At 41.3% G+C, this 27,172-nt stretch overlaps 1 protein-coding gene and 2 long non-coding RNA genes across 4 annotated transcripts in view; 2 read left to right on the top strand and 1 right to left on the bottom strand.

The window, feature by feature from the left end:
• The window catches only part of ass1 (argininosuccinate synthase 1), a 29,862-nt gene extending 2,835 nt beyond the window's left edge, over window positions 1-27,027 (top strand). For both annotated transcript variants that reach the window (XM_075456086.1, XM_075456085.1), the window contains exons 5-15: window positions 5,925-5,981; window positions 6,063-6,137; window positions 7,015-7,085; window positions 7,180-7,210; window positions 13,128-13,218; window positions 16,909-16,993; window positions 18,325-18,389; window positions 21,017-21,148; window positions 22,969-23,125; window positions 26,468-26,533; window positions 26,658-27,027. In XM_075456086.1, coding sequence (XP_075312201.1) covers window positions 5,925-5,981; window positions 6,063-6,137; window positions 7,015-7,085; window positions 7,180-7,210; window positions 13,128-13,218; window positions 16,909-16,993; window positions 18,325-18,389; window positions 21,017-21,148; window positions 22,969-23,125; window positions 26,468-26,533; window positions 26,658-26,706 — 879 coding nt within the window. In that variant the 3' untranslated portion in view covers window positions 26,707-27,027. The remainder of the gene's footprint in view (window positions 1-5,924; window positions 5,982-6,062; window positions 6,138-7,014; window positions 7,086-7,179; window positions 7,211-13,127; window positions 13,219-16,908; window positions 16,994-18,324; window positions 18,390-21,016; window positions 21,149-22,968; window positions 23,126-26,467; window positions 26,534-26,657) is intronic.
• LOC142372681 (uncharacterized) lies at window positions 2,623-3,769 on the top strand. Its single transcript, XR_012768297.1, has 3 exons — window positions 2,623-2,673; window positions 3,184-3,332; window positions 3,545-3,769. It is a non-coding gene; the product is annotated as an uncharacterized LOC142372681 (long non-coding RNA).
• On the bottom strand, window positions 3,737-5,274 carry LOC142372680 (uncharacterized). The gene is made up of 3 exons (XR_012768296.1): window positions 4,890-5,274; window positions 4,007-4,137; window positions 3,737-3,764 (listed from the first exon to the last, which is right to left on the bottom strand). It is a non-coding gene; the product is annotated as an uncharacterized LOC142372680 (long non-coding RNA).
• Window positions 27,028-27,172: the final 145 nt, after the last annotated feature.

The raw sequence follows: 27,172 nt of genomic DNA, 5'->3' as shown, positions 1-27,172 counted from the left end.
CAAATGTTTCACTGGGACATCTAGTTCCTCACGTGTTGAGTGGTTGCACATTCTCCTACATGGGAAGACCAGAGCACCCTGCTTCTCACAGTTCCATTTAATTACTTTGTATCACACTAAGCAAAGTTCACACACTTCATGTCTGTCTATAAAATGTTGTTTACTCAAAATGAAAATCTATACTGTATACAGTTTTCCAACATTTCCCTCCTGTTTTTCATTTTTAGTTACCACGAGTCAACATCAACCTAGTACCATTCACATAATGTGTTTTCAGTATTGGTCTCACTTAGACTGTAGTATCCTTGCTGAGCTACTCTGGGTCATGTTGGAGAAGTAAGACATAGTTAGAAAACAGCCCTGTCATCATATTGTTAATCATTGATTTAAGACAAGGAATAATGCACATTGTAAATAGGCAAAGCAGAAACATGACACAGAGTATAGGTATTGCAATTCGCATTAGGATGTGCCACCATGGTCCTGAAGTTAGCCAGGACATCAAGTCGAGACCTTGAGCATTATTGTCTTGACGTTTACAGGGTTGAATATTAACCTTCGTCAGTCAAACTAGAACCGTATGTTTGAAATCTACCCTTTAGAAAGTCCTAACTCATTAAAAAAAATGTCTTTTTTTCTTCTTCTACTTAATTAATCTGTTAAATGCAAATCAAACAGGCGTCCTGTAAATCGATCAGCTATCGGTTGGCTGCACTTTCTCTCACTCTGATTGAATCAGAAGCGAACTGCACTGAATTCTTGCACCTAAAAGAATTGAAATGTGGATATGTATTTGCACTTCGTAGCGCGGCCTTTTTGCTCGGTAAGATAAGAGATAGCATTTCTTTTAAATGTCTTTAATCTGCCGTGTTAAGAGGTTTTATTGAAGGTAGACTGCCTTCAGACATGTTTTGACTCGTTCAAAACATTCAAACATTCACCCTCTTTTCAGTTTTCCATCGACTCGTGAGAAAAAAAAAAAAACCTTTGTCATTAGTCATTAGTTGCGCTTGTCTGTTGTTGATGCTAACGTGTCGTGACAATTTAAGGTTTGTTTCCTTAAGGAGGAGTAAGCCCAGCTATTTAGGTGTGCCATTTAAACACTGCGCTGATACGTTGATATATCTCTGTGACAGAAAGCCACAGATACAGGTCATTACAGTCTATAGGAGTTTAATAAACTGACTCCTTTTATTACATTGTTTCGCTTTGTCTTTAGAAGATATATAACAGATGGTTTTAGTAGAATTCTATTCACATTTATTTGTTTAATTCTATTCTTTGTTGTCAAACTCACTGTGATTAGTTTTAAAGGTCCCATGGCATGAAAATTTCACTTTCAGAGGTTTTTGAGCCTTAAAATGAGTTTCTCTAGCCTCCTTAAGTCACCCCAGTGAGTAGAAATTGCGAAATGTATTCACAGAGCAGTACAGCATTTCTTCCGTGTTTTGAACAGAGCGCCTCGAATTGTCTCGTTGACTCAAGGCTCCTGGCATGACGTCATGCCAGGATAGAGCTCATCAAAATTTCCCACCCCCTCTCTCCGCCACGCCCTCTGTCTCCACCCACTGCTGGTAAACTACCTGTATCTTACCCGCCCAACTCATGTGGAGTAGACCGAGACTCGCCACGACTGAAGACAGTCACAGAAGATACAGCAATGGCTTCCAAACGACTTTACCATGCGAAATGTACTGTGCCAGGATGTGAAGATGAAGAGAAGAATATGTTTCCGCTTCCATCCGCTGTCCCTTTGAAAACGGAATGGCTAATTTCATTTAGAGGGACGGGTGCCCATGCATGTTCCAAAGAGCGTCAGTGTTTGCGCGACACATTTCAGAGGAATGTTTTCACAACCATACACCTGAAGTTGAAGCCTGGATCAGTGCCAAGCCTTGCCGGTCCATCAGCTACCCACACCGATCAAGTAAGTCATAATTATTTGCTAGCCGCTAGCACTTTATGGGTGACAGGCAGCTAACTAGCCAACATTAGCTGTGGAGGTATTTATCCATGAAACCTACACTGCGCTACAAAACCAATACTCTGTTAAACTGGTTAGATTTGGAAAATTGGTTGTAAAACAAGACATTTGTCTTTTGACCAAGTATCTTACGTGTAGGGGACTACATACAGCATGAATACTTAGGTAAGCAAGTCTAGTTCTGTTCTGCGGCTAGATACGTCTGTTACACGGAAAATGACGCCCGACGATAACAATTCATATTTTGTAAGCCTTTCTTTAGATTGGTGACTTTATATTTTGAAAGCTTTTGTTACGGTTTGGTGACTTTTTTTTTTAAACGTCGAGTCGTTTCTGCGTCTTTCGTGTGTGATATGCGATCGGGTGTTGTGGCTGGGTGAAGGGTGTTTAGCAAACGTTTGCTGACTACCCTCGAACATACACCATTACGTATCTGTCAATTCGAACACAATTTTACTTCAAATCTGTCGTGACACGTCAGTTTATCACGAGTGTAATGCTCGGCTTTCGAACCATGAGATGTGTGCTCTCTGTCTGCATCAGGTTCACTCTTCACTGGCCAGCACATCAAGTGCTCACGTCCAGACATCCCGGAGCAGGGATGCTGCAAGCCAGACTGACCCCATTGTCAATAGGACTGCAGCCACACCGAAGAATGTTGTCTTTCTCTATAGTGGAATGCTTTGCAGGTGAGATGTTTTACCTTGTAGTTGTTGAAAGTTTTTGTTGTCTGAAATGTCATTATTGAGCCGGGTTTCTCCAGCACTATAAGGCACAAAACACCTAGACCAGGTCCCCTGAAAAGATTGTCTTGTGAATGTAATTTATATTTGATTTACCAAAAAATGTATACTTTTAGGGGGTTTTCAGATCATAGTTCCTATGAAACTTCACAATATATGAAAAGCTTTTTCCAAAATGTTTTATACCTACTTTCAAAAATATTGTTTTATTTGTTACTACCATTAAAAGCAGCATTTAAATGTTTCAAATGCTATCTCAGCTGGTATCACTTTCCTGATGCTTGAAATCAGATTAAAAAAAAAGTAATGAGAACAGCTTCTATAGCATTTTGGAAAAGAGCTTTTCATATGCTCTCCCATGATGATGCATGTGTCTCTACCAGCTAACCCCCACCACCATGACAAATGAAAATTCTGTGAGAAACACCGTTTACACATTGTTTCTTGTTCTTTCAGACTGTACTTGGCAGCGATCCACTTTAATGAAAATGCGAACCGACCACAGGCCCAGACAGCAGACGGTGTACCTCTCTTCAAAATCTCCTTTCCCAAATCCAAGAAGGGGGAGTGCACAGTCAAACGTCAAAAGACTAAGCCAACCTTTGGTAAGACCTCAAAAGTTCAAGAATTCAAGTCCAACTACTTTTGCCTTTATCAAATTTACTGAGGTTAATTCCAACAAATAGGAATACAAAAAATGTGAGAAATAGAAATCTAAACAAACATAAATATATATATAGAACAAATATAAATATATAAATAAATATTGAAATGTACAAATGACTAACTGAAATATACAAATGTTGTGTGTGTACAGTGTGTATGAATGTTCTGTGTGAAAAGGGAATGTGGATGTCCTGATGGACCTAATTTTTCACATGCGAGGCAGTCTAAACCCGGTGCAGTGTCCTTCATCATCGGGGTACTCGGCACGGATACGCAGGACCACACAGGCAGGAATGACCACTCTGATCCGGCGACCCAAAAAGCCCCAGCACCACGCCACGAGCTGCCTGTAGGCCAAATACCTGAAGCGCCTGGAAGAACAGATAGAAAAAATTACACTTGAAGAGAATGTTGTTGTTCTTCTGTTATTGCTATGTTGTACATATTTACATATTCCTAAGGATTATTCTTGATTGTGTTTTAATAATGTCTTGTAAATAAATCTACAAACACTCTTCATACTGTCTGCATAGTTGAATTATCAGGCTCTGTTGGGTGGGTGTACTGTAAACTCTATGTATGTGGCTATGAGTGATTATTTTACAACACTTACCGATGGGTTCTTCTCAGGCGTAAACTGCCAAACAGGTAGATCCAAATGTTTACAGTGTTACCTGAGGGATCTCCATGCAGCATCTATTCTCCCTTTCTGTGGGCATTATCTCGCAAATTCCACATTGACACCTATTATTAAAAAAAAAGGCAGTGTAATGATATTCTGTTTTCAGGTAATGCCGGCAAATATAACAATGAAACATCTTTAGTGGCAAGTAAATGAGTTAACATGTGAGCATGGAGAATAATTACATGCTGGTCAGAATACTATCATGTTTTTTGCATGCCATAGGCTACTGTATAACTACATGGGCAACGCACAGCTAGCTGTTCCCAGTGAAGACGGGCTGCTAAAAAGGTGTACACAGAAATATGTAGCATAAGTTTCATTCCGTGTAGTTACACTTTGGATCCAGCACCTGGTCAGGATATGATGAGGTATGTTTTTTTTTTTTTTTGTATATTATAGCATGTAAACCTTTTTGTCTAGAAAACTTGGTTATAAATCGCTCCCCTTATGTCAACACTGGGTGGAGAATCATTTGCATGTTGGCAATGTGTACTATGGGAAATACTTTGGCAGTGTTACTGTTGTACAATGCAAGGCGACATTGAGAAAGTTACTTGGTGTAGAGACTGGAGATGCCAGCAGCCATACTCACTAATGTTAGCACTGCAAATACGTGCCCACATTGCAAAATAAGTTGGGAACTTATACGTTTTGTAAGCAAAAATAATATTTTAGGTAGTCCTGACGTAGTGACTACAATTTCTGCTCTAATTAGGCTACTGTAGGCTAAGCCACTGCTAGTATCTGCGCACCTCAGTGGTTCGGACCGACCCAACTATAAACGTTTCCAGACATAACATTTCAAACTCACCATTCTGAGACGTTTTGCTGAAGGCGCTGCTGATCTGCAGTTTGTTGCTGAACTGCCTGCGCCTCGGCTTCAGGGTCCGATTCCGGGTTGAAGGCGAAAGGTACGATGGTTTGCTCACCTGCCATTTCTATTTTTTTTCCTACTAGCAGGCAGCTAACATGCGCGGAGCCAAAACAGAGAATCAGACACGCCCCCCTTCAGCCATGACACACCCCTCGCGCTCCTCCTTGCTTCTCATTAGGAAAACAGGGCACTGGAGAGAGCGCTGAAATGCGGCTTTCTTCTAAGTGGCCAAATCTGCGTTTTTCGGGTGAATTTTGAGAACGGCTGGGGGTATAACATCCTGAAGCCTCCGAAAGCCCATTTAAAGCGCCGCTACTATACCATGCCATGGGAACTTTAAGTCTAAAGTAATTATTACATTTCCTGCCTTCAGTTAAAATGGAGTGTCCCCTCTTTGGCCAGTAGGTGGAGACAAACACCACATTTAAAAGTTTTAGTTCAAAAAGTAATCTTTTGCAACCTTCCACAACCGGGTCTTTTCTTTTGTTATTGATAAATTGTTTTTATAAGCAACACACCGACCCACCTGTTCTTAGTTTATTTTGATATTAGACATGATGAAACAGTTTATGTTTTAACTGCTGTACTGGCAAAAAAAACTCTTAGAAATTATGTGCGGGCTTGGGGAATATCAATCCTCTAACGCACTGAATTCTAGAGCTGAATTGTAGTGCAAATAATGAACGAAAGGATCAAAAGCTAAGTGATATGTAATCATTTCAACAACTGGTGCCAGTCATTTTTAATCTAAAGTGCTCATTTCGATGGTTAAGGCCTCTTTCAGTGAGTGATGGGATTTATATGCTGTCTTTGAGAGCAATTCAAGGATCTTTGCCATTTAAACCATTTATTTACAATATTTACAGTGTGTATAGAGCAGAAATTATCATTGTTTAATGAAGTTAATCTTGACGTTTGATAATACGTTAAGGCACATGGAAATGAACCATTTTCTTCTTTTGTACCTTTTAGGGAAACGACCAGATTCGCTTTGAGCTCACGTGCTACGCTCTGTACCCTGAGGTCAAGGTGAGTTTCCCATTCGATTGTGTGGAGGAAATGGTCTGTGGCGTGAAATAATGTTGCTGCAGCTGTCTCTGTGTTGTTCAGATTATCGCGCCGTGGAGGATCCCTGAGTTTTACAACCGCTTCAGGGGAAGAACAGATCTGATGGAATATGCACAGGTAACTGCCTCAGCTGTGTAGCTTAATGAGAGAACTACGACTCTTCGTGTTTTTCTATTCATCGTGAGTTTAAAAACAAAATGAAAAAAAACGATCACATCATCACGGGTATTACAGAAGTACAATGTTTATTTAATCACTTTGGCACAGATGCATAGTTGAGCTCATAAAAGTCTCTAATTTGAAAATTTGTCATATGAAAGTACTCAAGATCCCATGGAAGCATATTAATAGAAATATATGTGTTTCTTTTTATGTTTCATATGATGTATTTCTATTTATTTTTTTCATTTTTCTATCACTGGATGCATTCCTGTATTTATTGTGCAGGAAATGTATTGTTTCATTTAGTTGTTGAGTCCTCCCAGCTTCCTTTTCTCCTGTGCTGCTATGACACCTGATTAAGATCATTTCTGCTTTCTCTCTGAAACGTAATGTCACACTCATCAGCACGTTAACATAGTCTATTTCAAGGTTTACATTTTTTTATTTTATATACTACAAACGCTCCCTGGTCTTCACTGATCATCACCAGTTTTTCCCACTAGAGGGTGGTCATGATGTTTTTTAGTCGCCTCTTCTTTGGTTCTGACTCGTGCGGTGTTTGGGAAATAACGCAGTCCAAAAATACTGAATTGTTGACTTCTCATTCAAACACAGCAAAATGTCTTGTCGGTTGTTTTTTTTTTTTGCTGTTTTTATTGTGAGAGACAAAAGTAGTAAGGAGTAAAAGCAGCACGCCCAATACCAGCCACTTTAAATTGTTTTCTTGGTAACAGACTTTCTATGTTTAAAATCTGTCGTGTAATCTTGAGTTGCAGTTATTTTTCAGACAGTATGTGGTGATGTATCAACTTCTCTCTCTGTGGAACTGTAGAAACATGGCATCCCAGTGCCTGTCACTCCTCGGGCACCCTGGAGCATGGATGCAAATCTTATGCATATAAGGTGGGTGTGACTGATGCGATGCACTCTCATTTTTTAAATATTTTTTCATTTCAGTTAGAAATAAACGAGCTCCAAATCTTTATGTTTCTTACAGCTATGAGTCTGGCATCCTGGAGAATCCCAAGGTAAGTCCCAGATGTCACAACAGTGTCCAAAAAGATGCTCATTCACCCGTTATCGTCTTTTCTTTTTTCATCACTGCTGCTTGAAGTGAAACTGAAACCGTTGTAAATCATTTCTGATACAGTGACATACTGATAAATATAGAAAAGGTGAATATCACTTGCCCTCTTTTCTTAAATGCAAATGAATTTGCCCAGCTTACTAACAGTGCTTTATTTCTTGTTTTTTTTTTTTGTTTTTTTTTTTAAGCATAGCTGCTGACACTATTACTCAAGAACCTTTAAAAACAAAAAAAGCAGATTATGACAGCATGTGCAGATGATATATCCAGGAATGCATGTCAAAACCTGTACATGCCAAAAACTCCTCTTATAATGTTTGTTTTACATGTTGCCAGAGTATAGAGGACAACCGTAGACACATTTAAACCAAACTTTGAGCAACAGAAAGGTTTATGTAACTCTCAAGCACGAAACCATGTCAAAGACCCGATATTGAATTGTTTTCTTGTTAGATGAATTCATTATACATCTGGAGTGATACAGCAGTAAAACTTCTCTCCCTTCTGTTGACCCACGCCAACTCCACCCGAGACAAACACGACTCACTCTCTCACACTACCATGGGTGAGACACGAGTTTGATCTTTGCTGGGTTCGGAGGTCAGTGCAGTACATGCAGGTTGCCCTGAGTGACCTCCGAAGTGCCCATCCCTCGGTGGATGTGTCTGTCTCTCTGTGTCTCCTCACCCCGGGTCCTCGCTGGGCCCTGGGAAGAGCCGGGGACACACAGACACTGACTTGTCGTCAGCAACGCTTCGACTAATTCCCGATTTCATGGGAGCCTGGGAGGGGGAAGGGTTAGGGCGTTGCGCCCAGCTGGGGCCTCCTGAGTTCTAGCCCCAACTCCTCGGGACCTCATTGTTCCAGTAGTTGCGCTGCCGCAGGCTGCAACGTGGGAGGGGAGCCACTTCATCGTGACACCGTGACACCAAAATGTCACCAGTAACAGTAAAGTACAAAGACAGTGTGCCAGACAGATGAGTCCCCAATGCACAGGGTGACATAAAGAGAAGAAGGGTCCCTCGCTGCTGGAGAGGAGGTGCAGGGGCAGGGCCGCTGTAACTCTCAGACCTCTATCTCTCGCTTAGTGTCTCTGTCCCTTTCCCACCCCTCCGCTGCCTCTGTAGTGGTCGTCCTGTGAAGAAATGTTTTGAAAGGAATGACATGAATCAGCTCAATACCATAGCGATGTATGATGGTGGTATTGCGTAACTGATTTCATTCAGGGGTTTTGTGTTGGACCATTTACTCCAACATTGAATTCATTAATGGCATCAAATACAATGAAATATTTATGGTGCAGAGGACCAAAATGGTAAAAGGATTTGAATACATTAGCCTGGGCACAAGATTATATTCATAGCTTTAAAAAAGGTTTAATAATTTAGTAATTTTCAGAATCCACGACTTCTTTTTCCTCTGTTTATTTGATTTGTCATCCTCCAGGTAAGCATCATTAATTAAGGTTGGTGTGTGAGTCACAATTCAGGAAATACAGAAATTTCAGTATTGAATTTCATGGCAGCAACATGTTAAGAGTTGTTATGGGGATATATTTGCCACTGTGTAGCATTACATCTTATTCAAACAACACTCTCTAATGCCAGGAAACTGAGGAAATCAGTGAAGTTATTTTGAGAGCAAAATATATTCCGTTCTCGCTGTATATAGAATGTCGGCTTCTTGACTCTTCAAAGCCTCCTTTGTGATACTTTTTTGTTGATATCATGCCAATTCTTTTCAGTGGGTTTACTGTTCTGAACTATAAACAGGCCAGTTTAGCACCCGGACTCTCTTATACCAGCCGTAATGTTGTAATATACGTAGAGTGCGGGTAAGAATTGCCTTGATGAAAAAATGTAAGGCCTTCCCCAAAAAAGTCACTTTCTTTATGGGAGCATATTGTTTCCTAAACCTTGTACATGTTGTTCAGCAGTAATGGCAGATGTACACACGGATGCATCCCCGCACTCACACACGGCAGTTTCTGAATATTGGACTTGAAAAGAATAGATATAAAACAATGTAAAGAGTTGAACATTTTGATTTGTGCGATTTGAAATAGACTGAAAGGAATCAGTATCACTCCTTTTAATTTGATTTGCTGTGAGTTTTAACTTAATCATTGGTGGATGAAGCAACAAAATGTGCTCCCTAAGAGTTTTTGAAAGTTGCTCTGGATCCATGCAATGATTTCCATCTCAGAGTTGGGTCTGTTTATCCAGCGCAGCTCACTACTATTCAATATTGGTTTGTGGCCTTGTTTCATGCATACAAAGATTTGTCCAAAATCATAAAACTTTATAATGATATTATGTACTGTAGAAAACAAAATCCCTATATTTTTCTCAGTCTTACGTTAAGAAACATGGCTTGTTGACTTGGTCTTTTAACGGAGTGTAAACCCCTTCACACTGTCACTTCTAAACGCCTCTCTGGGACACTCCTTTATCACCCAATCATTCATCTGTTGCCAGTTAACCTTATTTGTTGTGAGACCTTCCAATTTTTTCTTTTCTCACTTAGCATTACACAATACAGCCTGGTTGCTATGATTTCTCACTTTAAACAATTTGTTGGTTGTTGCACAAAATCCACATCGAACCGATAAAGCAACAGGGAAGTCAGTTTCTCCCTGAAATTCCTAAACCAACATGTCAGATTCTGATCCATCTAAAAGGCCATCAGAGAGGCCACCTTGTTCTTGGTATCTCCTCTCTGTATCAGCCTGCGTCTCTCCTCCAGTTACAGCCCTAAAGGCTGAGGCCGGACCTCGACTATTCAAGCTCCCCAGCTCCCCCCACCTGTGATACAATGGTCCCTCTTTGCTCAACACCGTCAGATTAGGAAATGTCCAAATGGTCGCTCATATGTTTTCGCATAGATAAGAGGCAGCAGAGTTCAGGTTACTCCGTGATTAACACTGTATCCTTCCTGATAACCCCAGACCTCGTTCCCTTTGTCACAATGGCCTGGAGACCTTTATTTACTCATCTCCATCTGGCAACTATGTGAACACATGCACTCAGTGCCGTTTCAGTTAGCTGTTATTGTGTTTGAACTGTCTCGATTAATACCATCAGGATGAACCTGATAACTGCATCAAGTTAGTGATGTAAGAAGATCACGCGCCCATGTTAGATTGTGGTGTCAAATATTTCCGGAATGTTTGATCCCACATTTACGTCATTTAGATTTTTGATTTGTCTGGACAGAAGTATTTAAACCACATCAACCGGCGCTAGTTTGCAATAAAGAATTAATTAAATTTTTTTTATCACTTCTAGTACTTTTTATGTCATGACATTCATCAAATGTGATAAACAGTAAACCAGTTCTTGGAAGTGTCCACAACTTCCAGTTTTCTCTCCACCTCTCCTTTACAGCTCTTCATTCCGCCACACATTGGAAATCCGAGCCCATCCTCAGGCAGCCTGACACTCGTCCTGAGTCATTAACACATCACCTGAGTCTTAATTATAACCTCTGTCAGTGAGTTTCCCCAGGCCCACTTAGTTCTTTGATCAGAGAGGTGATGGGCCACTGCTCGTGTTGACCAGGGGTAAGGGAGCGAAACTGCAAGCCTCGACTCCCCTGGAGGAAATGAAAATTTGTTTGCTGCTGGTCGCATGGCTTGCTTGAAAGATGGATGGTCGGAGAACTGGCTGCAGGGGTAGGAAGTGGGCTTGTAGGTGTATGTAGACATGTGAATGTGTGCTTTGAAGCAAAGAGGTCGGAGCTTGTCATGTGCCCTCGCTGCCTTCAGGCCTGTAATACTTAGCAAGTGTTCTTTGTGTCCATCTCAGTATCACCACAGCTTTGCCTGTTGTCTTCATTAAGTTCAGCTGATGCTCTGACATTAACCAAGACATCTTGAGTGTTAAGAATATGACTTTCTCCCTGGCACATCATATGTATATTGCTTCATTCTCGGCTCAGTTTGCCATGTTTGCATTTTAATAAGATGGACAGACTTGAAACATAGTGATTTAAGCATCATTTCCAATCCGGTGCGCCAAAGACCTTTTAGCCATCTCCCTCTCTTTTTCTCCCCCTCCCCTTTTCCCTCCTGCTACCTCTGCCTCTTTTAGGCCCTTTTGGCTTTGATTGAAAACCAATGAGGCAACTAATAAGTAGAAAGATTGAAATTTACTTGCTCCAAGTTCATGCGTCAGCCTTCTTTATGGGGCGCGTTTAGCACAACAATATCGCAGAAGCAAAGACTGCCAAAGGAGCTGTTCCGTGCTACATGATGGTGCGCTTCACGCCCCATTTCCCACCAATACCCTTGGCCCCCCGCCTTCTCTGTCTTTACCTTTTCCTTTCTCTAAGGGCCATGGCTTTGGGACAGGTCCACCTGCAGGGGGTTTGAATTGAAATGCATTGATCTCCTGCTCACTGGAAACAACCCTATTCCCTTATGTTTCTTTCTTTTCTTTGCATCCAGTAGTCCATAGGTTTGAACTCTCACGGTTGGAGCACGCATAAGTTTCCAAGCATGACACATTTTGTGTAAAGTCTAAGAATGTTTTTGAATTGATAAGTTGTTGTTTTTTTTATGACCACCGGGAGTCGAATTATAATTTCAAACTCAAAAAGAGGAAAGGTGAAAAATATTCCCCTTTCTGCAAAGCTAGAATGAAAAACAGAAAGCGCACAGTTTGAACATTTTCAACCTGTTTCTAACTATATTTCTAATTGGAATGAATAAGTGCTCCGCTTCACCTATAAATGCTATTTCAGTTAAAAGCTCCTTTGCACTATACTGTGTTGTATTTTAAAGTTGAAAAAGCCAACCGAAGAATTTGTTCTGCCTGTTCCACCCTCGAATAGTAATCATCAAAAGGCTTTTTAGAGTAGTAATTTTGTCCCTCTCCTTTTCGTTCTCATTTGGCATCTCTCAGGCCACTGAGGCAGAAAATAAAGGAAAGGGAGACGGCCGCCTTCCCAGTCAATTTTGGTGTTTAGTTAAAAGGAAAGGAAAGTGATTGCGCTGCTCGTTTTCCTCTCGCTGACAGGAGGCGAGCAGATGCCGATTAGTTATTGTATGATGATTTGGAGTCTGGTAAAGCTTTCCATTTAAATGCACCTAGTAGTTATTTTGCATAGTTCCCCCCTGCAATTTGCTCCAGCTCAGGGGACATTGGCCATCGCCTTGTCCTAATGCTGTGTAATTGTTGCAGGGGCACATGGGTGGGTGGTCTCGTCAGACCGCCACACTCCTTCAGGTCCTAACCGTGGCTGACTGAAAACAGCTTCCACGAACCTAAAAATAAATGACAGTTGTCACCCACAGCAACTTTAGTAGGGTTTTGGTTTTAGGCTTTGTTGTTTGTTGTCATTTAAGGAGATTTTTTCATTCACAAGTGAATCGGACGAGAAACATCACCTCGAAAAACAAAACTGAGAGATAAGAAAAGGCGTGGACAGTTATAAACCAAATACATGGTGGAGGTTTTGACTTGTACTGCGTACATTGTTCTTGAGTTATTTATTTTTCTGCTTCCTTTTCTTTCTTCTTTGCCCTTTCACTGTTTCTCGCTGCATCCCCTTTTCTCCACCTTCCCCTGTGGTGAAGGGCGTCACAGAGAAAATGAAAACGAAATAGAGGAGAAAAATGGTACATTGATTTTTGTCTTCACTCAACTCTTGATGTCCTTTTCCGCTTTCTTCTTTTTCACGCACCACTCTCCCTGTTCCTTTACCTGCCATGTCTGAGGTTGCCCCGTTATCTCCTCAGACAATAGTCGCAGTACTTTTCTTTTGATGGGGTCTCTCAGGAGGTCCTGGTAATTCGTAAAAGGAAATGAAATGTGGGAAATGGAGAGAATGAGTGTGGGGTTTTGTTTGTTTTTCAGAGTCATGCTCCAGCCGACCTATATCTGATGACCAAAGACCCCCAAGATTCTCCCAATGCCCCAGATGTGCTGGAGATGGAGTTTAAAAATGGTTTGTCTGCATACCACATCTGTCGCATATAGATATGTCTGCTAAAGTTCCAAATCACTATAAAATACACCTCAGGTCACTTTGCATCACAACGTCCTCACTTACAGTGTGATGGAGAGAAACCTAACTATTCCCTGTGAGCAAAAGCATTGATTTTTTTTTTTTTTTTTTTTTTTAAATTGGCTTGAAAGAATTAATGCTCCTATCCGGTATTTGAGTTTGAATTATGTCAAATATTTTCCAATTTTCACTCATAAAATTTCCCTTTTTTTGTAAATCTTTCACCAATCAAACCCAGATGCTCATTGTTGTTCATCAAGCACTAATTGGAATAATTAGTGCTGTATTATTTTTTTTTTAAAGGATTAAAAAATGCTGTATTTTTGATAGTTTATAGAACAATAATGTCTCTAAATTGGCCCTGGGTGTGAGTGTGAGTGTGCTTGGTTGTTTGTCTGGTTTGTTACCATGTGGCCCTGTGATGGACTGTTGACCTGTCCAGTGTGTACACTGCCCCTCGGCCAATGACAGCTGGGATAGGCTGCCCCCCACAACAATGAGTTGGATTAAGCAGGAATAGAAAATGGATGGATGGACGGAACTTGTTTTGGAAAAGTGGCAAAAAAAAAAAATCTCATAGCTAATTGAAAACACGTCAGTATCATGATTAAGTACTTTTAAGAAGCATTTAAGAGAGGCTCAACTTTTAAGAAGTAAAACTTCAAGAATATGAAATCACATGAAATTGCAAAGAATCTGTTCATTTTCATCCTTGATGTTTCACAATGTAATTTAAACATTTGTCATTTAGAAGTTATATTTATAAGAATCAGAAGAAATCTCTGTATTCAGAGGACAAAAGGACATTCCCAATATTAATCAGGCTCTCAGGTGGCGCTGCATTAAAACCAACCCATGGTGTGATTTCTACTATATAATCATTGTGTTATAAACTCCTCTAATCGCAGAGGAAAAAAAACATCTGCATTATCCAGTGGCGCTGCAGTAGTGCTGGTTCTGGTTCTCCTTTGAGATGGACCTAGGCAAAAGTAGACCTACGCTCTGATAAGTCAGTTTGAAACAGGATAGGAACCATTGAACACGTTTTTGGTACAATTAGATGTAGCGTTTAAGAAATTAGCAAATCCTTTACATTCTGTTTTATTGATACTTTACACAGCTGCTTTTTTGGATACAGGTTTGTATCGGTAAGAAGGGGAAGCTATTCTGACTCACCACTCACTCCAGTCCACCCCTCTTTTATTACTTAACAGTGATGGTCATCATAGCCACAGAGCTCCAGCTTTAAGGCTGACCCCCTGCACTTTATCACCACTTCTGACCACCCAGACTTATGCTTAACCCCTCACAGCGTTACTTGGTCCAAAGCTGCCATGTTTGGCCCGGGGGCACACACATAGGCCGGAAGCATTAACTCCAGCTAATACACCAGGCCCTTAGGGGCCAGAGAATTGCTCATTAGATATGTTGCCGCAAGGGTCTGGGCTGAATAGTAGAACGTGTCCCATGTTTGTGCAAAGAGAAAAAGGCAACATGCATCCAAGCCCGAGGCAGTTGGCACAGATGTCCCTTCATCTTGGTCACCAGGGGAGACTGAAGTGGAAGAACATCAATCGACTGTGAGACACTAACTCCTCTGATCATGTGGGCTTGATGGGCAGTTTTACGAGGTCTAATCGTAACTTCAGGGAGGTTCAAAAGTTTGGCCGAGGATGTGTTGGGAATATTTGCACTCAGAAGTACAAATTTAAACTCCTTGCACTTGTCATTGTGGATCTGCAACAAAATGGTATCCAGATCTCCCTCTACCAGCTTTTTCTAAAGAAAATGTTAACTATGAAACAAGTCGGTGTGTGTCGGTTCAGCTGGAGATAAGATGTGCTTTTGTAAAACAGTGATGCACTAGTAAAGCCTAGACTGGTTTCGCGGGTTCTTAGTGGCCCTGAGCTCCATTTTCACACATTTTCTCTGCCCTTTTATTGAGCAGCCTATGACAAAAGCTGTTTTAGTTGTCCACACAAAAGCCCAAGCCTACTCCTCCCTCTGAGCACAAGATCAGCACAAGAATGTTTCATTTCATTCCCCCTCCCACCTTTTCATCCCTGCCTTTCTCACCAAAGTTTTCTCACTGATTAAAAAAGAATATTTAACAACAGGAACCTTTACCCCCGTCAAACGCTCTATTCCCTATTCCTCGCCCTTTTTTTAGGAAAAAAAAGAAAAAAATCATCCCTCCCTCCTGTCATGCCAAAGAAGTGAGAAGGAAAAAGAGACAGAGAGGAAAAATGTAAAGCAGTAATTTTTCCTACAACTGTGTCTGCGCTCCCATTGTCTGCACTGTTAGGGTGCAAAAAACTGAAGAAAAGGATCACGGGTGGAGAAAGACCCCTCGGTGAATGATGGAACCCGCAACATGGGCAGAGCGAGGAAAAAGAGAGCACAGGGACGAAAGGCCAGCCCCTACACTCCCACGTTCAGACACTCAGTTAATTTATTGGAACCTTTAATCTAATTATTAGATATCTAGGAGGGCGTGCAGTTTTAAGAAAGCACTCTGCGTATTGCCCTCTCCTGCTCCGAGAGGCACTTTTTCTTCTTCCATGGGAGCCACCATGATTCCCGCGATGTGAGAATGGCCCATCAACAAAGCCCTTGTCTAGAAAAATTAGTCAGGTCCCTCACATGTCATTCCTGTTAGAGCTTTGTAAATACTGGCTGAAAGGCGACCAGAAGTGCTCCTTATCTTCAAAGCTGTTTGACTGACAACTGCAAGCATGCTTAAGTATGTATAGAACTTAACACTGGATGGATAAGGAGAGCAGAAGATTTGCTCTCATGTCCTCCTTGTGCTGCCTTTAAACTCTTTTCACACACGTCTCTGTATGTTTCCTCGCCTCCACCTTTGGCCCGTGTTGCTCATCGAAGGCCATGAATAAGCAGGTCTGTGACAGTGATTGATGTGCGCGTGGTTTAAGTGGCTTTGGAGAGGAAGTGTGCAGAGTGAGTGTGGGTGTCTTTTTAAAGAGAAATTCTCGGCGTGTTGGCGACGCGGTGAAAGGAAGATGGGTGATGGATTTGGAGGTGCTTTTGTCCTCTGTACATGCACGCGAGCACACACAAAAAAGAAATCCCTGCGTTAAAGTGAGGATGGGTAACAAAGCTGCATGAGTAATTAAATTGGGCGAAGGCCTGCCTAATCTCTCAGCTTTCAAATGAGGACGGTCTTTGAATGTATTAACCTTTGTCAACATCATCTTTTGCACACGTTTTCAGTCTTCGCTGACAACTATATATCTCTTTGTTTTAGGTCATTGTAGTCAGTTAGAAATGAATATTTTGTTGATTTACTAGAATATGTAATAGTTTGCATCTTTTGTGAACTGTGTATTGATTGTTTCTCTGATGTTGATGTATATCTTGTGTTTTTCTGTTGTCAAAGAGCAAACACTGGTCTGTAGTTTGTTTTAAGGATTATAGAGTGTGTGCGGGTAATTTGATTTAAACAAATCAGACATGAGATACAGTTTATTTAGGAAATGATGAGACAATTTTGAATACTTAATTGACTGTAACACAACATTGAAATGATCACAGGATTGACCACTAATCACTTTTAAGTCATAAATTACTAATCTCTTATGTCATTTGTCTGTTGGTGTGTTTCTTCAGGAGTTCCTGTCAAAGTGATCAACGAGAAGGAGGGGAAATCCAAAGATACACCACTGGATATTTTCTCTTACCTCAATGAGATAGGGTAAGCACTTTTCTGTAGCTCATACTAATTTGAACAAACATATTTATTGACATGCTCTCCTTCAATTACTTCTTTAGATATCTGCTGCAGGTCGCACTATCCATCAGACTCGTGTGTAAAGCTTCAGTGAGACTGGACAAAAATACACTGACGGCCATTAACATTTTTGTTCTGTAGGAAGAGAACAACCGACATTCATCCTGCGGTCAGATGACCCAAGTCAGTGGGAGTTATCTGCCCCAACTTTAAATGATGGGGTTTCAAACTTTAGCCCCTTTTCTGACGCAGGGGACAACCATATCATGAATTGCAGTTAGTTTGCTTTCTCCGCCTCTTACTTCTAAAGTTCTTCTGCCTGTAAAGCAGCAATTGGCACTGGGTTTGAAGAGACTGAGGATACAAAAACCGACCACTATAACCCAATCCTTGGCCTGCTTTGTGGTCTTAAATGTTGCAAACCAGAAAAAGAAAAGAAATACAAATGCTAATGCAAATCAAAGGAGACCTCCATCAAGGCATCTGGGTAGAAGGCAAATTTCATTGAAGGGGTCATCCGTTGAAGGCTTTTTTTTTTTTGTTACATGTATGTTTTTTAATGAAGCGGTAGTTCTGTAGATCGTTGTTCTGACTCATATTGTTTTTCTTCTTTTCCATTGAAAAGCAATGATCTTGACAGTCCAGTGGAAATATGATGAAAAGTTAGCGTCATTGATTGAAACTTTCAATTTTGTTCATTTACTGGGAATGATTAATAAATTTGCTCTCAGCAAATCTCCTTTTGGTTCCACTGTTCTCTAAAACGTGTGCCAACTTTCAGTTAAATACAAAATTGGGTCGAGGCACTAGACTTTGGCACTTCATTTCTCTTAAAATGCTGCAGATTCATACTCGTATTCGTCTAAATGCTATTTAAAGAAGTAACTGAAGGATAACTTTTTCAGCAGGAAAAAGGAGCATGCACTGGGTACCATTAATCACTTCTTTAGAATTTGACGAAACCTGTCGGTACATCCTGTTTACTATGAACACAATGAACATAAGCTCTGAACACATCTACTAGCAAGGGAGTGTTTCTTTAAAATGGTTTATTTATGTTTGTAGCACAATACCATCATTAAACATTCAGTTGGAGTATTTAGATTTTCATGAAAGTCGCCAAAGTGGCAGCAGACTGACGCTGTGCCAGAGACGGCACGTGGCACCAAAATGCCATCACAGAAGCGGGGGTCGTTGGAGGGGCTTTTAATTTGAAGACTTGTTGTGTGGGCTAAACAAATTGAAGCTGAAAATAGAGTATGATTGTGTCCTCTGAGCCTATCTTTCTCTTTTAGCGGAAAGCACGGCGTAGGTCGGATTGACATTGTAGAGAACCGTTTCATCGGCATGAAGTCACGAGGTAAGGAAAAAAGAAATGTGTCTGTGTTTTGCCGGGCCTAGTTGTTGCATTCTCTCTGCCAAATTATTCTGACAAGCTTCCTCGCTTTCTCAGACAATGATACACTTGATATATGCGCTCACACATATATCTGTCAGTATTCTAGTTTTACATCCTTTCACAAGCCTTCCTTTCAGCATTCGGGGCTTTTATGCAATTTGCACTTATTTTACATGAGTGCCTTAAGTGTCTCGCTCACTATTCTGCCTCCATAAATGTGGGCTGGATGACAAAAGCGCTCTCCACAGGAGAACTGTTTTCCTCGGGTTTACCTGGAGTCAAGACACCGAAGTTACTTCCATTCACTTATGCATGCCCACACATTCAGAGAATGCATCTGCTATGAAGAAGATAATGGTGGATACACACAAATACACAGTTGATCACATCTTGGTGATCAGCTGTGTATTTATACAGTCTTACGGGGATGTTTTCGTCTGTTTATCTTCGCCATCAACAGGCAACTTGAAAAGCTTCTTTGTTGGGTCTCTACATGTCACCACAGCAAATATACAAGACCAGTGTGCAGTCCCTGCCTTACATGGCACACTAACGTGGGCTCACACGGACTCCTCTTCCCCCACGACACTATGTGCTATGATTGGCAAATTGACTGGCCAGCAGACCACTGCTGTGGCGCAACTTGGCAGGTAGAAATTGGAAAATGGGAAGCCCGCTTTTCTCTTCCTTCGGTTGGACAAAGGATCAAAGCTGTTTCCTCCACAGAAGCAATAGGAAGAGGTGGAGCACAAGTTGCACAAGTGGTTGAATGACTACCATCGAGAGTACATGCAGGCCCCCTCTGGAACAGCAGTCATGTTAGCACAATAGATAATGGGAGGGATCGAATGGGGACATGTCATATTTATTTGTGTGGGGTCAGAGAGGCGGAGGGGATTGAAATGGTTTGTCAAGAATGTTGTCACTCTGCTACAAAACATTCAATAACCTGTGTGCCAGGCTAACATTTCCCACCTGTCATAGTGCTGTCAGACCTCTGACTTGTGCACTGGTGACGGCCTCAATAAAAGTGCATCTGTCAAAAGCAGTCGGAAATGGCTTCATCTTTAGATGAGCGCTGCCTCGTGTCAAACTGCTGCGAGAATCCAAAACGGCCGTCACAAGCATTTATTTTGTATGTTTTCTTTTTCAGTTAAATTCACCTAAAACTGTTTCATGTTGTGATTTCTCTCCATCTTAAGATCTGTATTTCTTTACTTGAGTTTCTTGTTTTTGTTGGAGTAATAGTTTGCCCAAAGGGTCGGAGGGAATCAGCTCAAGATTCCTGTCCTGAAGCCCTGCAGGCCTGCAGCATGGTTAGCATACCTGCAGTGACTGTATAAAAGATTAAAACTTCTAAAACTACTGAGGGTCTTGTTTCTTTAAGCCTAACTAAACCGCCACTGTCGGAGCTTAACCAGATAGCGGTCAATTGTGTGCTCCTCTCTGTTAAGCTAGTTTTTTTTTTTTCCCTGAGCACTTAAGCCAAGTTGTGTTTTGAGGGCAGTTTTAACTTATTTATCTGATACAGCCAACCAAAATGTTCCTACATGCCCTCTGCAGCCCAGGGATAGAAGCTACATGCTAGGCGGCAATCTTTTGAAGCTTTAGACAATTAGCAGCATCTCTAAGCTCTGTTTTTGCCCGTCAGTACAAAGGAAGTGCTTCTCCATTTTCAGATCAGGAGCAGTTCTGGAGAATTTGGGGACTTACAGGTTTGAGCTACACTGCTTACCAGACTGGGAGAGATTAAACCACAGTCATCTCTAAAATAGGTTTTTGAGTCTTGAGCATGTCTCACAAATTGTGAAATTTTACAGCAATGTGAGCTGCTGTCAAGCGTTCTGTTGGGCAACTTTTCTTGGATCAAAATTGTGCAACTGTCATATAAAAAATATATTGGCAGAATATGTGAAAAGCTGTGTATTGAACGTAAAAGCAGCACTCACTTTCTCACGATTTCAGCTTTCACATAAATGAATCTGTCTGGTAGCATTTCATCTGCCCTCTTGTAGATTTAGCTGACATTTAGGTGACAGCTTCATTTCTCCTGTCATGTACCTCATCTTTTCTTCTGTCACCCCTCCCTCCCTGTCCAGAGGGGGTAAATTGCAGGGTAGACAGAGCCCTGGTCCAGGCTCCAGGCTGGCAGGGGCCTCCTACCCTGTTATTTACCCAGGACAGGCTTGTCCACGTTTTGTGAGGACTGTGAAGGCCTGTCTGTCAGATTGCTAATGGCTAATAGAGCTGTTCGATGTAGTTAGCTCAGATGAAAAGGGCTTTTATTTTGTATTCTTATAAATAGCTTCAGAAGATGGCTGTGATGAAATTAGGTATTTATTATAGATATTGAAGGAGGTTTAGGATTTCTGTTATTTGGATCTAATTAAGGCTGTAAGCTAAATAAATCATAAAAAATAAATATACATATCATGGTAAATGATTTAATAGATTACATGATTCAGGGCATCAAAGCAGATAAACATCTCCTTACTGATTTTAACTCCAGCTTTCCATTTCTGCTGCTGTGGTTTGTGTGAAAATGACTGTGCTTTGTTAATCTTTAGTCTTTTTTCTGTATTTGTCAGGCATATATGAAACTCCTGGAGGCACCATTCTGCTGAAGGCCCATTTAGACATTGAGACATTTACCATGGACAAAGAGGTGCGCAGGATCAAGCAGGGACTCGGTATCAACTTGTCTGAGCTTATCTACAATGGTAAGTGCCTGAAATGTCTCATCTCAATTCAACAATTTTTACTTATTCGTTGATTCCCACCAGTTCATGTAAAAGACAAGCAAACATGTTACATGCACGCATATACCCCCTGCATGTTTAGTACGTTTGCACATGTGTGCAAGCTTTTCTTGGCTCAGGTGTCTTAATCCTCCCTTCTGCCCAGTCCCCAGTCGTCTGCACCTTCATCCACATAATAGGATCAGTGCCATTACAGACTTACTGCTAGGCCGCCTCAGTTATACCCTCCAGAGACAGGAAGAAAAACACACACACACTCACAAAGGTGCTACCTTCAGAGGCAGGGCGGAGATTAAACCCATTGTGAGTTTAAATCATTAATAACTGTAGATTGCAGACGGCTGGTAGTGCGGCTTATGTTAACAATCCACCTGCCTTGCATCTGTTTACAACACCACTTAGCATTTACCCAAACCATGTTTCAGAAGATGAGTTACAGCAATTTAGGGTGTGTAGAACCTGAAACGGCAGGATTTTTTACACATGTTTTAACCACTAAACCTTAAACATAATCATAACCTCTTAATGTTTATCACTTTAAAAAAGACAAGCATCTGAAATACTTATTGTTGCTTTTTTTCGTGTGTGTCTATGTGTCGCTTCATTATGAATTTTGAACAGGTGATTATCTGAAATAATATAAATAAATAAATAAATAAAGTCAAAACATCACTTTGAGATAAAAGGCATCTGTCACTATTTTATTAAGGCACACACTAAATGATTGATTTTCTCTAATCGGCAAAAAAGAAAAAGATAATTTCGGTCCTCTTCCCGCATAATACATACAGAGATGAATTCAGTGACATGTACCTTGACACATGAAGAGCACATAAAATTGAGATTATTTGCTTTTTTTTTTGGTTGTGTCTTGTGTGCAATTGTCATGTCCTACACTTTGTGCCAATTCAGAGGGAGTGAAAGCAGGGGAGCATTGTGTCTTTGAACATGGCCAGACGATGAGGTGGAGGTCAGCGGCTGATGAGTGGAGGACCCCCGCTGAGTGGGGTGTGCCTGACCTCTGAACATATAGACACATCCCTCTCCCATCTGTCTCAGAGACTGATGGTTCGGGTCGGCAAAATGGGAGAGAAGAAAGGAGTGCTTGAACTTCACCTGGGACAGAAAAGAGCTCATAAAAAGCGGTTGGTCCGGGTATCGGACTGGTCCGTGTAGACCCCGCTTCGAGAGGAGGATTTACATTAGAACGTTTTTTTTTACATCGTCATTGTGCAGTCCTGTGTATCGCCTTTACTCTGATTCAGGAGAAAAGAATGTACTGATTTAGATGAGGTGGCAGTTTGTGTTCACCGGGAGCTACATCCCAAAGGATGAATGAGTCGATATTACTGGTTACGTCTGCAGGTAATTCTAATGGGATTTGTGGCGCAGTCGGACATGTAGGATGATGCACACACAGACCTCCTGTGTGTGAGTCACTCCTTGTTTACAGTTTCAAATGGAAACAACAACGTATTCTCCCCCCTCGGGTTTGTGAATTTTGTTTCAGGAGTTTCAGGGGGGGTTTTTTTTGGAAATGTATCACTTTTTCGTCGCAATCCCTTGAGGTTTTTCTTATGAAAGTGTTCATCTCAGAATATCTACATCCTTTTAATCTTGGAAGCTTTGTCTTGAAATATGTCCCCACTCCCCTGAATCCCCTTTTTGTTTTGCTAGCAGTGGCTCTAATACACCACCACACAGCTCTGTGTTCAGATGAAATAAAAACCAACCAAAAATCTCGTTTTAAAACTATATTTACAGCCATATTTCTGTTCCAGGTTTCTGGTACAGTCCAGAGTGTGATTTCGTGCGTCACTGCATTGCCAAGTCGCAGGAGAATGTGGAAGGCAAAGTACAGCTGTCTGTCTTCAAGGGTCAGGTCTACATCCTGGGGCGAGAGTCTCCAAAGTCCCTGTACAACGAGGAGCTGGTCAGGTAAGCGGAGAATGGAACGAGTGTGTGTGGTTGGAAACGGACGCAGCCGTGTGTCAGTGGATCAAAGTGTGCGCTTGTTCTCACTTGACGGATTTATGCGGCCACTCTGGGCACAGTGCAGCAATTCCACATGTGCACCAGTCAGCTCGCCCAAGTTCTCTGATGACCCCCAAATATGCATGCTAAACTGACCCTGCTTCACAAAGACATCAGAGAAGTGTCACACTTGTTTCCTGCAGGGCAGCCCTGGACCCACACCCCACCTCCACACCCCCATGGCCTCTTAGCTGTAGTAACAGTGGGTTTGTTCAGGAGGTTGACCCGCGATGCCCTCTGGGCAGGCTCAGCAATGACCAAAGGAAAACCCGTCCATATGGCTCTCCATCTCCACTTAAGACACACACACTTCAGTTGTGCCCTTGAGTCAGAGAGCTAATGGTGTTTTCAACAAGAGAAGAGAGGTGATTTCATTGGGCTTTTAAGACTAAAGTACCAGGGTGTCATGGTAGTTAAGCAGGTCAGAAAGAGGGAGACAAAAAGCATGGCTCACACAGTCAGTTATTCAGTTCCTTAGACCAGTTCAGCAAGAGAAAAATCCCATTAAAATCAATACAGTGAATGGTATATGTGGTGAGAAAGAAAGAGACAAACAGAAGTACTGTACTCGCATCGCGTTCCTTCAGCTTTTAACTTCAGTGAGAAAATAAACTGTTGATTCACTCTATAGATGAATTACAACAAAACCATCTTTCAAAAAGCCAGGTGGTAACTTTCAAAACCCAGACTTTCACCAGCAGGCATTCAGTGTCCTTTTTTTTTTTTTTTTCCTTACTCTTCTTAAGAGACACATGTCTGAGCTGGGACGACACATCTGTGTGGCAGAGTGTTGTGTTGCAGCCTCAGAAAGTCCTTGGGGGCCACTGACAGATGCCACAGTGGTTCTCCATAAAGAAGCTCAATACAAACATCCCAAAGAAAAAGCAAAAAAAAAAAAACACATCACACAATTTAGCTCCATACCCACATCATTCGATCCACACTGATTTGTGATCGGTGGAGTGTTGAGAGACATCGCTTTACCGATTTAACGTTTTGGTGATAAATGCTTACTCAAATTTAACATTTTCCGCCGGTCTATCGCTGTTTGTCTCTGAATTTATCGGGCTGTCAGACTGATGACTTGTAGAGGTGAAACAAGTATAGAAAATGAAAGGATGGTAAAACTGAAAAAAATAATTCAGAACTTAAAACAACCAACAGATCACACGTCTACTACTAACTGTTTTAATGATCATCTTATTGCTTATGTTCGACATGTAAATGCAGCGCGACATGACTTTGAGAAATATAACTTGAGCCTGACCAGTATTTGATCATCTAAGGCCAGTGTCACAATAAAAAGGGGGAAATTATACAGGCTAATGTGCTGTTTATTTTAAAACATGATAAAACTATTATCAGTGGGGTTATAGTGGAGTTATGATCTGTTTCAGGGCATTTTATACTTGCATAATTCTTTATCAGAACATGACGTTGGGAACAAAAAATAGAGCCCAGAACATTCAAAAATAGAAGTGAAATGTTCCTTCCTGTTCTTCCAGTCACAGGTCTGTTGAGCTTTTCCGCAAAAGTAAAAGAACTTGATGTGATGCTGAGATCTGCTTCTCATGCAGACCAGACATACAAACGCATGAGAGCCACATGTGTCCGACAAGCCCGAGTTCGATCTGCAACAGATTTGTGTAATACCGTTGTTGCAGATCCACAACCATCGCCCGTACCTGGTTACTTTTCTACAGATTCGGAAAATCCCCAAGCAGTGTATTTGTTCCCCTGTAATTCCATCAGAAGTGGGAAGGTATACACGAGAATAAGGATTTCATTTCGAGGTCTGAAAACTGCTGATTTAAAAAAACATTGTTTTCTTTTGTCTTTTGTCATTGAAGCAGATGGGTAGAAATTATCACTTGACCTGGGTTAGTATTGGTTGACTGTATTTCTTTGAAATCAATAAATGCAATCGGTGTTCTTTTCAAATATAAGTAGTCATTTTTTCACTACATTTTTCCAACTGACTAATTAAACAGTTTCGCCACAAAATATCTAAAACGATGGTCAGTTCTTCAACTCCCTTCATTTACGTGTGATACGTCCTCCTTATTTGTTCAGTTAGACCGTGCAAAGACACATTAGAAGACGACACAATGACACATTTCATTAGGTACTCAGGGCCTGCTTTATTGTTACACTCTCCATGTACCTGACCGTGATACACCTGGAGGCAGCAGTCTCTCACACATACTTTCATTTACCGCTACAAGAAAACCTGCCACAATCGCACGCACACATACAGACCAGATTAGGCGTGAAATCCCCGCTGACATCCCGTTGGCTCTCCACGGGCAACAGTAAACGGCGTCATTAACACAGTGGTAATACAGCCCGTCACTGCACCCATCTGAGACAGAAATGTCACCCTCCTCGCTCTCGGCTGGCTTCGCTCTCAATTAGACCGCGGGGTTTCTTAAAGGAATACACAATCACATGCTTACACACACAAAGTGCCATATTCTTTGTGGCCACTCACTCATAATGGTGTTCAGGTGCCAGCTAGGGAGCCTTTTATTGAGAGTTGATGATTTAGTTGTCGGCCTTTCTTTTTATAATGTTTATCCTATCATTTGTTGGCAATTTCCTCTTTTGGCTAAGTGCTTTAGAAGAATGAGTGCAAGCTGTACATTGGGAGTTGGGGGTGTCACCCGGAGGAGAAGACTCAGTAAGGGAGTGTATTAAGCACGGCAGGTAGAAACTGCTGTAATTACACAGCACTCTTTGTAAGACAGTCACACACACTCAGCAGAAGTGTCTCCACAAAGAGCAGCCTTAACATTGGACTCGCGCAAGTCATAGATTTACTACTTTTTAGAAGAAAGGGGTAAACTGGAAGACCAACATCGGATTAAAAAATCATGTCAACGCTCAGCTCACAGCTGATATGATGGGATTGTTTTAAATGAGTTATGTGTGTCTATTGTGAGCTTGTGTGCATGAGTGTGTTTTCATTCTCTCGTATTGATTCTCCATCTTTCAGGACAAGCAGTGCCATTAAGGAGAATTCAGAAGCAAATCAATGGGAGCATTATTTCAAAAGAAAATATTATCAATGATCCAGTTATCCCAGTTGTTGAAAGGACTCCGTGTTGCTTATGTTTACTGCAGTGATGGCAAACATTTCAATCGGTTTTGTTATCGCGGCATTGTCCAGTCTTGGGCTGCTCATCTAACATTGAATTTAAAGATTGGCCTCAGATGCATTTCCTTGATGTCTTTCTTTCACTCCAGCATGGACGTGCAGGGAGACTACGATCCATGCGATGCTTCTGGATTCATCAGGATTAACGCTGTGAGGTCAGCGCTGCTTGAATCCTAAAAATAATTCCCAACAGCTGGGCAAAAAACGAAAAAAGAAAAGTCTATTAAAAATCACGTTCTTACCCATCGTATTTTTTTCCTTTTTCTTATTCCTCCACAGGTTAAGGGAACATCACCGTATGCAGAGTTTCTCCGGCACCAAGAAGTAATTGTCGCAGTCGTGTGACTCACCTTCTTTTCCTCCACCTTGTCTTAAACACTAATAGATTGAAATTCTGTGCCTTTCGTTGTCTAGTGTTAGTTGTATTAGCATCAGATCCAGGCTCATAGAGGCAAAACATTTTACAGGCAGTGAACCGAGGAGCAAGTAGATAGAAGACTTGTGAAACTGTGGCAGGGAAATGTTGTAAATCAGGTCTACAGATACTGTGCATGAATAGTTATTAAAAATGTGTGTGGCTTGTGTTTTATTTACTGTTTCATTCTTGGCATAGGTAGCTTAACACTGAAAATAAAAGAAGTGAATTGTGTTTCCTCTGCTTCTTTTTTTCATGTTTCATTAAAGAAGGGATAAGCATTCAATCGTGGGATGTGCGTCAGATGCTGCCGGTATGACTGTGGGTAATAGTTCATGTCGTTGGCAGGCAGCCTATTCATTAATGCCTGCCTGTTTAA

The sequence above is a fragment of the Odontesthes bonariensis genome, chromosome 22, assembly GCF_027942865.1.
Source record: "Odontesthes bonariensis isolate fOdoBon6 chromosome 22, fOdoBon6.hap1, whole genome shotgun sequence".
NCBI lineage: Eukaryota > Metazoa > Chordata > Actinopteri > Atheriniformes > Atherinopsidae > Odontesthes > Odontesthes bonariensis.
The sequence above is the reverse complement of the archived record's forward strand: the minus strand, read 5'-3'. Positions and strand labels throughout refer to the sequence as shown.